Source organism: Rhinolophus sinicus, linkage group LG02, assembly GCF_036562045.2.
Source record: "Rhinolophus sinicus isolate RSC01 linkage group LG02, ASM3656204v1, whole genome shotgun sequence".
Lineage (NCBI taxonomy): Eukaryota > Metazoa > Chordata > Mammalia > Chiroptera > Rhinolophidae > Rhinolophus > Rhinolophus sinicus.
In genome coordinates this window covers 10,837,980-10,852,812 of record NC_133752.1, presented here as the reverse complement: position 1 = coordinate 10,852,812, position 14,833 = coordinate 10,837,980, and the positions used below count along the sequence as shown (strand labels likewise).

The 14,833-nt window shown below is 34.1% G+C and overlaps 1 protein-coding gene across 1 annotated transcript in view; it reads right to left on the bottom strand.

Annotated features, from left to right (window-relative positions):
* Positions 1-14,833, bottom strand: part of NCAPG (non-SMC condensin I complex subunit G) — a 27,383-nt gene extending 12,550 nt beyond the window's left edge. The window contains exons 1-11 of the mRNA XM_019744437.2: positions 14,609-14,833; positions 13,449-13,652; positions 12,729-12,957; positions 10,816-10,961; positions 10,452-10,536; positions 9,279-9,471; positions 8,671-8,820; positions 4,387-4,527; positions 3,677-3,800; positions 2,422-2,505; positions 1,912-2,091 (exon numbers count right to left, since the gene is read on the bottom strand). Of these exons, the coding sequence (XP_019599996.2) occupies positions 1,912-2,091; positions 2,422-2,505; positions 3,677-3,800; positions 4,387-4,527; positions 8,671-8,820; positions 9,279-9,471; positions 10,452-10,536; positions 10,816-10,961; positions 12,729-12,957; positions 13,449-13,652; positions 14,609-14,719 (1,647 nt within the window). The 5' untranslated portion in view covers positions 14,720-14,833. The remainder of the gene's footprint in view (positions 1-1,911; positions 2,092-2,421; positions 2,506-3,676; positions 3,801-4,386; positions 4,528-8,670; positions 8,821-9,278; positions 9,472-10,451; positions 10,537-10,815; positions 10,962-12,728; positions 12,958-13,448; positions 13,653-14,608) is intronic.

The window sequence follows — 14,833 nt, the reverse complement described above, 5'->3', positions numbered from 1 at the left end:
ACATAAATGGTCAAAGAAAGTCAAGTTAAACAGATATTAATCATGGTAGACCACCTCTGTTAAAGAAAGACAGAGACCACCTCTGCTAAATTCTGACCTGCAGTTTATATAGTTTTTCAGTTTATAATATATTTTCATTTTTCACTGTAAATTTGCTTCTCAAATTTAAGAGCCCATGATCCAAAGATTTTGTCAAACAAAAGAAAGAAGCTACTAGCTATGAAAATAAAATTCAGGCATACTCATTGGGAAGGTCTATGGCTAAAGTGCTCGAGGACATAACGTAACGTAGAGAACTCCACTGTATAGTCCACTCCTCTCTAGCAAGCATTCTTTTTATGAGAATACACTAATCAGCACTTCCCAAGCCAAAAATACAATAATAAATGATGTTTACTACAAAAGGCAAGATCCTAAAAGGCCTCCTGAATTAAAGTTAATATTAAATAGTACAGCAATTGAGACCGTTCAATCTTATGCTAAAATAAGGCTAGTTTGTCAAGTACAACTAGGTTTAAAAAAGAAAGACTGCATAAACAGCTTTAAATGTTACTAGATATTTAAGTTTAGTTTTTCATTTAAAATGAAATACTTAGTTTTTTCTAAAAACAAGAGTCCAGTCATGCACACATAATGTTCGGTCAAGGATAGACCATGTATACGGCAGTGGTCCCGTAAGATTATAACGGATTATAAGCAGAAAGTTTCCTTGTGATGTTGAAAGAACAGGCTAGACTTGGCTAGATGTTGAATTTACTGCTAGCTATGGGTGGTTCAAATAGACAAGGGGACTCAGTAAGCTGTCTACCTGCTGTGCACCAGCCTGTGGCTGGGGCCAGCAGTTGACCTGGGGTGCGGGGGAGACTGGGGAGGAGCCTGGAGCCAGCCCCTGCCTGCAAGCACATGCCCCCCACACAAGCCTGCACACAATCTCCTTTCCTTCCCTGTTTCTCTTTCGCTCTCTTTCCTCCCCGTCCTGTCTTTCTCTTTGCTCTCGCTCTCCACTCTTTCTCTCTGTCCTCCCCCGTCCCTTTTATATTTCTCTTCTCAAGCTCAGGGTCTCTTTTGATCTGTTCTCCATTTTTCTCCCCTTTTCTTCCTTCCCTCTCTCCCTCATGACCTGTAATCTCCCTCAGATGGCACCTCCCTCCACTGCCCTCTCCCTGCCCTCCCAAAAGGTGTGCGCAAGAACACACAGACACATTTTCTTTTATACTGTATTTTTACTGTAGCTTTTCTATGTTTAGATACACAAACACTTACGTTGTTACAGTTGCCTACAGTATTCAGTACAGTAACATGCTGTACATGCTTGCAGCCTAGGAGCAATAAGCTATACCATATAGCCTAGATATGTAGTAGGCTATGCCATTTCTAGGTTTGTGAAGTGTACTCTGTGATGTCCACACTGACAATATCACCTAATGACGCCTTTCTCAGAATTTATCCCCATTATGCAATGCATGACTGTAAATAAGTTTTAAAAGATATTTGTATAATAGAATGGTATGGTTACCACAGAAATTCTTTTCCTAGCAACAGAAAGGTCATGAGTCTTCCACAAATACAGTAAAGATGAATAGATAGATGCATTTTCCTTTCCTGAACCACTGAAGACCAAAAAACAAAAACAAAAAACCCAAAACAGAAGGAAACCACTGGAAGGCAGGAAGACTTTAGATTCCAGGGATTAACAATTAAGAGAGCAAATAAAGTCCTAGCTATAATTAATTCAAGTTAATTAAGGCCTTTCAAAGTCTGAAATAGAAACAGAAGGAAAAATGTTTCACGATACTGTTAAAAATCCCTCCAAAGTGAATGTATTCTGACAGCTTTCTGAATTAAGAAAATATGATTTAGTTAAGATGATTAATAAACAGCTGAAATTTAGTTTAAAACAATTATCTATACCTTCTCCACATGGACTTCTTTAATTTCAAGTTGCTCTGTCTCTTTCAATAGGTTTACTTTGTCATCTTCTAATGCTTTTATTTTTTCTTTTAATTCTGATGCTTGATTAAAATCCTGTACGGTAATACAATTTTCCAAAGCTTCTTTTGCCTCAATAAGTTTAACTTTTATTTCAGCCATCTAAGGAAGGATGTAAATTGATTGTGTAAATACCAAACAAAAACTATTAATATGAAAATCTGTAGCAAACTAAAGAGTATAATGTAACATCTCAAGGACCCAGCTGTTAATCAGTCAGGCATATACAAAGTTGTAGTCTTCCTGAAACAGAGATCTGCAAATCTTTCAGACTGACATAATCTGGTTAACATTTTAGATACTCTTATAGTTTAATAGTTAATCAATAATTTGATTTTGTAAGAACAATTTCGAAAACGTACTGCAAGAGGAAATAAAGAACTTGTGCACTACATTATATTCAAGCATTTCTTTAATTTAGAAGAGATTTACCTTGAGTTCTTTCTTTCTTACATCAGCTGGATTAACACCAACAGTAACAATGGGCGCCCGAATCTCTGAGATAATTTCTGTAATCTGATAAATATAATTCAGAGTACATACTTTAATCTAGGTTTTATTTCAGAAAAGTGATATCAAACTGCTACATAAAATTCCAAGTAGTATCCAGAATCTCTTGAAAAACAGAGCAAAACATACAAGTAAAAATGGTACACATTCTATTTGCTAGACAATTTTAGAAAGAAAATGACCAAACAATACATCTGACTAAAAACTCTAAGATTATGGAAAGATAATAGGCACCTAGATATTGAAGATAAGTTCTCATACATTGCTTGAAAAACAGAAAAAATGAATAGTGTCTAACCTTAGGTGCCTTTTATAAAACTAAAATTCTCTGCCCAAAATCCTCAACTCCTTTCCTTGTTTAGATCCACGGGAGCTAAATATAAAATATAGAATACTCTTTCATTGTTCCAATGCAAGAATGACGACAACATAACTGAAGACTTTCCTTTCAGAGCCACTGGAACACTAAAGCTGGTCGATTGAGGAAACGGCTCCATCCCAAATGAGATTACTTAGCAGACACTGGAGAACCACTAACTGGAAATGTTGTAGAAAGGATTCATGTGTAAGTATATATATATAAGGAGGGGTTGGAAAAGACAACTTCTGAATTAACTTACAACTCTGAGACTGTTTGAGTTTATGAAAAGCAATGACACAGGTCTGGCTTTTTTGCCTACCCCAAAGAAAAAAACACTTGGCAATAGTAATATTATAATAACATTTATTTCTGTATTTACAAAGCACTTTATGAACATTATTTCATTGAACAATGAAAGATAGGTTTTATTGTTATTCTTATTTTGCAGACAAGTAAAAAGGCTGAATTAAATAACTTGCCCAAAATCGCAAAGCCAGAAAGTACTGGAGGGGATGTGAACCCAGGTATGTATAACTTGAGCCAGCTCTCAAACTCTCTAGAGACCAATGCCACAATACCTTTTCCCCAACTTGCTCCATTGCAAATTCATACAACACAATGATAGGGATACTAAGAGAAGGAGATTTTCTTTTTAAATGTGTGAGAAAGAGATTTGATTTTAAGTTTAAAAACTTGATAGACAAAACTAAAACAAAAGGCAATTAAAGACAAAGCAAAAAATACTGAATAGTAAGATAATATTCAGTCATTGACCAAAACCTCTTATCTTTATCAATAATGAAGAAAATCACTTACAATTTGTATTCTCTTATTATCATCTATAATGATGTCGAGCAGTCTCTCAACGAGAAAAGATACTAGGGATATTGGGGTTGTGGGTAGAGTAAGAATCTCCTGCAAAATAGCCAGCAGTCGTTTCCTGCATTCAAAAAGAACTATTTTAATTTAAATATGATAGTAGAAACATTTTATCTCTATTTCTGCAGACTTAATCACATTTGTCTCAGTTCTTTTTTATATTTATCATTAAAAGTACAAAAAATATGTATAGATTTTAGGTCAAAAATTCATGTTCTGCCAAAAAAATAATTTTTATAAATGACCTTACAATCTTTCATAAATCAACATGATGAAATAACAAAATATCAAATTTTCAGATAGTATTACTAGCCCTCTCTGTAATAAAGGTAAATAGATTTTTAAGCAAACACCTGCAATTTCATTGATTTATTCAGAAGAAACTGAATTAAGACCTCATATATTTTATACACACACACACACACACACACACACACACACACACACACACACGGGGAGGGGGAAGGAGGGAAGGAAAGGGTATATTTCCTCATATATTACATATATAAGAGGAAAGAGAATACTTTATGTAACCCGTTAGAGAGCTACGTAGGTTAAATATATTTAATCATATTGTAACAAGACTATACTTCAATACAAGGAATTCAAAAGTGCAAATCTGAACAAGGGTTAACATTTAGATATACCTTCCTCCTTCTTCATTGGCATCCAAAGACTTAATAATTAAAATCAATTGTTGACCTATGAATTCTTTTGTCATCAGATTTTCAATACAGGAAAAATCATTTCTCTGTTCATCATTAACAACTGGAATGCTCTGAATATAACTAAAACAAGCAGAAATAATAAAATGTAGAATCTGTTAAGAAACATGAAACAGCTCCCCATTAGCTCAAAAAAGGGTCTTTTTAAGTTCATATTAGTCCAAATACATGGATGCTTATACCATGTTATACTAATTTGGTTTACAGAGTCAATTCTATACTATCGTCATGAACTTTCACAAACAAACTTATTGGCTGAATCAAAAGAATTTGGAAAATGTATTTTCATTAAAGATTCAAATTTTCTTTGGGAAATTTTCAAAAAGTACATATTTATGTCTCTCAAATTAATAATTAACTATTTCAATGTTACTAGCATTATCAATTATAAAGTTCTGAATCCCTTCTCCAAAATCCAATTATTCATAAAGAGCTAGTCTCCGTCATCATCCCTAATTAACCATTATTCTTTTGTTTAAAATAGCAGTAATAATAATAGTAATTACACAAATGATCCATGAATACCTTTTAAAAAATCAGAAAAACATAGATCATTTCATGAATTTGTATTATCCTTGCTTAGATGTCCTACTAATCTCCATATTGTTCTTAATTTAGTGTAGGTGCCACTAAACAAGCACCATCAATTACCCTCTTTTAGTCCTACTATCACTACCCAAATTAAAGCCTTTTACAACCCTCACTCAGAAAATACTCATAGCCTACAGAAGGTCTCCCTTTTTTGAGGCTGGTGGGGAAAAAAGCTACTAAAAAGCAGAATTAAGAGGTAAAGGTTAAACAGCTACCATGTTTCTCCCAAAATAAGACTGGGTCTTATATTAATTTTTGCTCCAAAAGACGCATTCGGGCTTATGTTTAGGGGATATCATCCTGAAAAACCATGCTAGGGCTTATTTTCCGGTTAGGTCTTATTTTCAGGGAAATACGGTAGGTGCCTTTCGGTTGCAATATGAACAACCTCCTTAGGTTGCCAAAGGAACAATCTGGATGAAAAATGTCTTTTGTAAAATGTCAACAACAATCAAGTTACAGAAACTGCAGAATTATGTAAGATGAATAAACTGACATAAAATAACCAAGAGTTTATAAATCTCTGTTCATAAGATTGGGACCTTCACGAGCCACCCTTTCAGTGCTAGCAGGAACTAAAGGAAAGCTACAAAACTGATACGCAGATCAGTAGTTACTGGTCTATGATAGTCTAAAAAGCTTCACTCATCGCTGAATCCCTTGCTACATCACCCCAGCTTTCACACAATGCATAGCATCAAGACTGAGGGTATTTTTAAAATAAATTCAGAGTAGTTGTTTCATTAATAGATAACAAATCCTGAACTCCATAAATATAACTTAAAACAGACCAATTTTAATTATCATAAAATCATCTGTTTAACCATTTTTAAAGCTATTCATTATAATGAAGAGACCACTCAAGAAAACCTTTTTTAAAAGCTCACTCCAAGAATTTGTATGTAAAGTAGCTTTCTAAAAATTGTATTCGTGTCCCTTTTTCTTACTCAAATTTAATAAGCCTCTTTCAATATCCCTGATTCCTCTTTATGTGAATACCTCAGATAACAGAAAACTGTTTCATATCAGAATTCTGAGTCACTAACTCTTCCTGCTACAAAATGCCTGAAAATATATTTCTCAGATGATCAAGAAACAATTTTTCCATTTACTTTTGTTTCTGTACCTGAGTAAACTCAGCCTATTTAGAAACGTTGCTCCAAAAAGAAAAATCATCCTATTTCTTAAGTATTCTTTCAATAATTAAAATACAATTTTTAAAGTTTTCCTTTCTATAAGTGGAAAAACAAGTTGATTCAAGTTATTTTCAAAGCTCACAGATTAAGTGACAAAGGAAATACAAGAATGAGGAACCACGCTCTTTACATGTCAGTATTAACTAAGAATTCATCAATTTGTGAAGCAGTCCTTGAGGAAAGGTTCCCCTCTGTTACTTAAATAAAAAATATTCAACATTTCCTCATATTTTTTGTTTTCTCTATCTTCTAATAAGCATTTACTACTTTTATAGTAATACATATTACTAAGCATTGCATCAACTCATTCTTTCTGGAAACATTTCAGTATCGCCAAAACAGCATTATAATTAAATACTCTAATTAAATGTTAAAGCCTGAAATAATTACCATTAAAACACTTCACAGTGCTCGCTTCGGCAGCACATATACTAAAAACACTTCGCAGATTCACAAGTTTTTCATGATGTTACTATGAGCTCAAGCTGTAAGTATTGGCTCACATTTAAGATATTTTTTCTATATTTAATATGTTGCATACAAAATTCAAATGAATTCATAGCTTTGCTCCCTAACTTTTATGTGAGACCATTATAAGCAAAAGCAGAATAGTGTATTTCACACAAACAGAATTCAAGGCCATAATTCATATTATATGGAAGAAGCTTTTTATTATTTATTTTTATAAATTTTTATTTTTTATTAGTTTCAGGTATACAAAACATGATTAGACATTTACATATCTCATAAAGTGATAATCCCAACCAGTCTACAATACCATTAACTACACTTCCTATGCTGTACTTTATATTACATGACTATATATATTTTTTAAATTATAGTTGACATTCAATACTATTTTATATTAATTTCAGGTGGAAGAAGGTTTTTCAAAATACATCAAAAACATAAAATTAAAAATCTACATATCAATAGCTATCAAAATATACAGTGGTACCTTGGTTTTCGAACGTCTCCGTTGACAAACATTTTGGGTTACGAACGTCGTAAATTTTATGGAACTATGATATCATTAGATAGTAAAATTCATGCTAAATTTGCAGTTTTAGGGGTTGATTTTAAAGGTCTGGAACGGATTAATCCATTTTGTATTACTTTCTATGGGGAAACCACACCTCGGTTTTTGAACGTTTCAGAACTCGAACGGTATTCTAGAATGGATTATGTTCGAAAACCGAGGTACCACTGTATAACCTTTGGCCCAGCAATTCCACTTCTGGGAATCAACCCCACAAAATTCCAAATGTACATAAAAAATGTACAAGAAAGTTCAACATCCCTTTATCATCAGAGAAAACTGGAAATACCCTAAATGTCCATCAACAGAGGAGTAACTTAAATGATACCACCACACTCTTGAATGATATGCTGTTAAGACTGTGGTAGATTTATATGCACTAATATATAATAATCTCAGACATCAGCAGTTTAAAAAAAATTATGTATAGTGTGCTATATTTTTAAAAAGCATTTCTGCATTTACTATACATGAATGTAAATGCAGAGGAGGTTTGAAAGCGTATATCCCAAACTCTAAGAAAATCAATGAGATTGAGTAATTAGAAGATAAAAGAGGAAATACTATATTTTTACTCTATATACAACTGTATTAAAATTTTGACAAGAATGCATTTGTTTTATTTGTAATTTTAAAGTGAAATAAGTAGAAATTAGAATCATTCAAACAATTTAAGAAAAAAGTACATTTTGAAAACAAAAATTTTAAAAACAAAAGCCAAATAAGTTTTAATACTAAAACTGGCCACAAAGGGCCACTCTGTCAGTTAGAACACCATGGCCCATGCACCAGATCTAGCCTACTGTTTATTTCTGAATAGCTTGCAAGCTAAGAATTTTACATTTTTAAATAGTTTAAAAAATATATATGCCAAAATATATACATGTCTAGATATATACATGTGACAAGTATATGAAATTCAAATTTTAACAGTCATAAAAATTGATAAAACTTTTATTGAAAAACGGTCACCCTCATTCATTACATTGTCTTTGGCTGCTTTTGCACGACAGCAGAGCTGAATCACTGTGACAGAGACAGTACAGCCATGAACTCTGAAATATTTACTATGCGGCACTTAGAAAAAGTTTCCTAACCAATTCCAGAGTAACACTCATCATTATCAACCTTATGGAGAAATGTGCATAATCACATCTTAACTTTTCCCTAAACATACTGACTTTGCTCTCTCAGTGTACGGACCAGTGCAGGATATTATTCAGAAAGACTCCATGTGCATAGCTATTTATTTCTGCCTGTCCAAAAAAAACAGTTTTTAACTTATTCCCAATCAAGCATGTCTCCGAGGGAGGAAGCTGAGAGGTTAACATAGATAACAACACAAGTACATTCCAAACCAACCAAAAGGAAAAATTTTACCTCAGTAAATACTCTGCATATACTACAGGCTCTGGCAAAATCTGTTCTAAAAATTCTTCACCTTCATCTCCTTTTGATTTCAAATATTCACAAAGGACACGCCAATACAAAGCAATTTCAGGAGTTAATGTTTCCAGTGGAATCAATTTCCTTCATTTAAAAGGGAGAGAAGAAGAGAAAACATGATCTTACTATCCACTTAAAAATCTGAACTGAATAGAAAAATGGGAATAAAAAGCAAACTGGATTTGTAACCACTATCCTTTTAATAGCAAAGTCATTAAGTTAGCCACATGAAAAAGAATGAAAATATTTAAAGCAAAAGAAAAAAAAAATCAAATGAGCAAACATACTATAGGGTAGGTACAGCAAAAATCAAAGTAGTGAAATGAAGGGGGCAAAAAGGCAGCTAATGTAGTCTCTGATAAAATAGTAACTTCTTACACAAGGGGGGAAAGACATCCACCAGATGAAAACCAAAGAAAACAAAAACAAAAGAGGGTTAGATAAAACGCATGGATACAATCTGCAGTAGTGGAAGGACGGAACTGATTTTAATTACAGAAGTTCATCAGTATCACATTTCAAACAATGAATACTTCATATACCTGCCATCGCTATGTTTACAGACTTCTGCCAATTCACTAAGAGGTGTCACTGAAAACAAGGCACTGAGAACAGAGACTGCCACTTCAGAAGAATTTTCCACATCCAACCGATGAAGCAACTCTAATATATTTCCTTCTGTGAAACGTAACCAGCCTTGGAGAAGATGCTTCTTCGTAGCTTGTTTCACAGCATCTGTTAAGGCATTTGAAACATAAGGGAACAGAGACTCCCTCTAGCTTCCATTCCCTGCATTTTGTCTGTTTTAATTAACAGATCAGTGTTAACATAAAGTTTGATACAATAAAAATGGAAAGACACTAAGAGGCAGAACAAAGCACACTAACAAAAAAAGAAGTACAATATTGCAAAATCTCTACGATGCTCATTTCCAAATAAAAATGGAAAAGGTCAGAACCAAATACGCAGCACTACCACAACCTACAAAAATATCTTTGCATTTCTTCTCCCTGGGTTCACTGGGCTTCAGCTCTTAGTCTAGACTATATAACACCTATTTCTCTTGTTGATTGATTTCATCTATTACACATGACTGCTATTTGCAGTAGTGAATCATAAAGCATGTATCATTAAACAAACTTTATTCTTAGTTTTTAAAGTCATTCTAGTCATTTATCCTCTGACAATTGTTTTCAAACTCAGGTTTTTCTTGCTACAGCAAAATTAAACCATCCCAGCCTTCTTTCTCACAGGGATTGCAAATTTAAAAGATATCATTCCTCATCATTCCTGTAAGCAGATTCTCTAGTTTTAACAGGAAGAAAAAAAAAAAAAAAACTAAGAAAATTATACCAGTATGACCATTCCTAATTACTGGGTAATCAAGATATACACAAAGGGGATAGAAGCATTTTTATAAAGGAGAGCTGAAAAAGAGATCCTGCCCTACTTCTGATGTATTAGCACTGTAGCCTTAAACTAGTTTTTTCCATCTGTAAAACACAGGAAAAATTAAACTAACTCTGCTCTTTCTAAGTACCAAGATCTTTAACCCTAGGAAATGTTTTCTATATTATACAATATACCAAGATAAATTTTCAACAGGCTGTGAAAATAACAGGTTTACCTGACCTAATTTAAGACTCGTTTCATAAATCTTTTAAGTGTGAACTCAAAATCTACTAAAATTTTGTATATAAAGATGTCTATCTTACCTGATCTGTCATTAAGACCTTGTTGAAGGAGCATTACTCTCTGAGCAATGGACATGGCTCTCATATGAACCTTTTCAGCTAAAACCTTAAAGTGATAATAAAAAGATGGTTATTAAACTCAACAGTTTACATATATCAAAACTAGTAATATCTCCTTCATCTAAGAAAATTACCCAGAATCTCCAAAAAAAAATTAATATCTGGTAACCATTTAATGCAGTGAGATTCCACCTAAATTATCTATGTTCTCCATACATAAAAATCTCAATTGAATAAACCATTATTTACCAAATATTTTTCAAAAGTATTTTATGAATATGGCTTCTTATATTTTAAGAATATGCCTACACAAGATGCTATTTACCTGGTAAGCCAGCTTTCTGACAGCCTCTTTCACATCTTTGGTGCGTCCTACAATTTTCGGCAAAGTCTTCGCTGATGGAGCAATACATGATAATACTGCGCGCCTAACTTCTGGATTTGAATCATTTTCAATCAGAGTCGCATATGCTAAAAATAGAGCAATGTATTTTAGTATCCTAAAGAAATATTATTTATTTAACTATAGTCATAAGATATCCCACATTTTTATATTCAATAGCATCTTTAAAATGATAAAGATACCATTATTTTTATCTTACACATTTAATTTTAGCTGAAGATTTTTTTTTTTCCCCACTAACTTCCCTTAAAAAAGACAGAATGGCAAATAAGTCAGTGGTCTATTGGGCACGAAGGCTAAAACTAAAAACAAATAGTCCCAAAGATCATGGAAAATCCATCATTAAGATTATGTCTCTGCTACTCTTTAAGATTTAGAAGAAAGTCTAATATAATAGGAAGTTTATTTTAGACCGATATGGCTTTATAGGGGGCTTGTTACTATTTTGAGTTTCAATGAGTTCTAAAAAGAAATAACTTCTGGTTTTACTCATTGAAACAAAATCCATTCCTGTATTAAATGTTTATTCACCTCTACTTCTCAAAAATTTCCTCAGCTTTATAATCAAGTGACAATGACTATTAAACACGTTTTACACAATATTATGTGTATCATTTAACACCAAAAATTATCAAGTACCACCAGTTATCAAAACTGATTATAAAGCTAGGAAAAGAGACAAGGAAAATGAACAGGAGTACTCAACATATACCTAGGCATATATGGAAGAGTGGAATATGACTACCTTTATGAGCCCAGAGGTAGAGAAAGATTTCTTAAATAAAAGATAAAAAATGCAAATCATAAAGAGATTGATAATTCTAATTTTAGGAATTCTGTCCTACAAAAGACATCCCAAAGAGAGTAGAAACAATAAAACATCTAAAGTAGGAAGAGATCTACAATTCATATAACCCAAGGATTTCTTTTCAAAATAAAGAGCTACAATAAATCATTAATTCAAACCAACAGAAAAGTGGGCAGCACACATTAACGAGCTTATACAGAAGAAATATAACTGGCTGCTAAATATAACCCAAAAAGATGCGTTAACAATGACATACATCATACAACCAGAGTCACAAAAATTTTTAAATTTGACAATACCAAACACTGGAGACAATATGAATCAATGAAGAGCTTTGTGCACTTTTATTGGAAATATTAATTGGTAAACTGTTTTGCAGAACACTTGTATCTTTCCAAATAAAGCTGAATGTGCATATAACCCAACTAGTGCACCCCTTGGTTATACACTCTAGGAAAACTCTTCAACTTGTGCACCAGAAACCATATGTAAGTTCATAGCAACAACACTGTTTTTAAAGAGCAAATAACTGGAAACAACTAGAAGGTCCATCAATACTAGAAATAATAAACTGTGCTACGTTCATACAACAGAATGCTATAAAACAGTAAATAAATAGATCAACATGGATGAATGTTACAATTAGAAATAATGCTGAAAGCACAGAAAAATATAGTATGACACATATAGCATACAAAATGATAGGCAAAACTTAACATTATTTAGAGATACATGTAGTTAACTGTTTAAACAAAAAAGACGAGAGAATAATTAACTCAAAATTCAGGATAACTGTTATCTCTGAGCAAAAGTGATATAATTAGATTGGGGCATAAGATAGGCTCCAAAGGTACTGAAGATGCTCTATTTTTTTAAGATGGCTGGTGGCTCCTTGTTTTTTCTTTTTAATCAGATATATGTGTATATATGTATTCTTCTACATATATAATTCATAATAAAAAAATTATCTACCGAGAATTTAACAATGTCAACAAAATTGAAAAAGGATTTAGGGAGCTACACATACCATTAGCCACTGGGCATTCATCATCTTTGGGATCCTGAAGTCGTGAAAGAGCCAGAACTGCCTGTATCCTCACATTTGGAATTTTATCTTTCAATCTAATAAGCATGGCTTCGTTAATTTTATCAAACAAATCATCATCAATCTGGGCATTTTCTGGCATGCTTCCCAAGAGCTTGTTTATGAGCTGGCACACTCTAAACCTAACTGCATTGCTGTTTGCTTCATGAGACTGAAATAGAAAAAAACTCAAAATTTAGTCACATACCATTACTAAGTAATCACATATCATTTGAATTCTGTTTAAAATCCAAGAAATTGTAACAGTAATTCATTACTTCCAGAGAAACTATAATGCTACCTTGATCCACATGCATACTAAATACATTGTATCAAGTCTCAAAATATGCAGTCTGAAGTATTCGCTAAATTATAATAGTATATTCCTCTTTGGAGGAACTCTTCTAAATAGAGAACTCATTTAAAACAAATGTATGGGAGAACTGGTTTAGAGAGGTCATTAAAAATTTAATGCTAGAGCTATTTTAAAAGTCCACGTTTTAATCTTAATGACTGTTCTAATATTTACCATAAAAAGCAGACTCATTCACCAACATTTTCTCAACTACCAGGTATTTCATTCTCTAAAATACACAAACTCCCATGGCCCTTTAATATAGTAAAATTTTCTACAATACTTCCCCAAAGTTCTAGTTTTCATACCTTTAACAGAAAAGTAAACAAATAATTTAAAATGCCATGATCTTCCTCTTCCTCATCATCTTCCATATCTGATTGGTGAAATGAAGTAACAAACTTTGCCGCAAATTCTATTACCCTCTCCACAACTGGTTCACGTTTATAGACCACCATAGCATATTTAAGGTAATGAACGAACTCCTCATGAAATAGTGTTTTATCATCCATCTGAAAAACAAAAGAAACCCTTCACAAACTGCACTAATGAAATCATTTTTTCCCAACATTACCCTAAGACTGCTAGAAGCCTTAGCCATAAATCAAACTAGAACCACTGTTTAGTCAACTCTCAATTATCCAAACCATCAAACGGAAAATAAATTTGCACGAATTTCTCTCCAGAGAAATTTACTTGTCCCGGAGAAAACAATCGTGAATTTTGACAGTGAATGGATTTCATTCCCCCCCCCCCCCCAATAACCTTGAATTCTCAATATGCCTTGATAACAGTTTAGTAAAAATATGTTTCTTCACGAACAACCCAAAATCAACAGTGGCTTTAATATTTTACCATATTTAGCCTTCCTATGGCACAGAAACTTCCTTTTGATATAACTTTCACATCCTATCTAATATCCGCAAGTCCTATTATATTCACTTACAATTTCCCTTGGGCCTCAAGATAATTTATTTTCCCGAAATTCATTGTCCTATTCTGCTCACGGTTCCACTCAAACAAAACAGACAGTATTTACATGAATAGGAAGAACCAGATCCTAATAATTAGCTATTTGGTGATTTGATTCAATGTAACCGTGGGGCGAGGTTAGAGTAAGTGACTGACGGTCAGCGTTTCTAATGTGGGCGGTGACCCGAGAGACCACCGCTGAACCACAACACTGAATCCACCCTGAGGCCCAACACTTGGTGCCCGGTAGCCTCGGTGCTCGTAAACGTCTCTCTCCAAGATCCCGCGGACAAAGAATTAACGGTCCGCGCCTGAGGCCGCTAAGAAGACCCGGTGCCCGCGAGACCAAAGGCGAGTAGCCAGTCTTCTCCGAACCAGATCCGCAAGGTTTTAAGGAGGTTGGAATCGCGGTGCGCCGAGTTCGGAGTGTCAAGGGAGGCCCCTGGGGGAGAGCGAGGCGTAGCGGCGGCCCGGGGCCGGGATCGGGTGTACCTACCGCGAGGTAGGTGCGGCTCAACGCCACTACTAGCTTCGCCTGGTTCTGGTGTGGCTTTTGGGCCAGTTGAAAGGCCTCCTTAATAGGCAGCAGCTTCTTCTCCGCCCCCATGGCGCCGGGACTCTGCGGAGTCGAGCCCTCCTGTTAGAGCTCCGCCGCAGCTGGCGGGACAGATCACAGACCGAATCCTCGGTCTCCGCGATCTGCTGGACACCAAGCATCCAG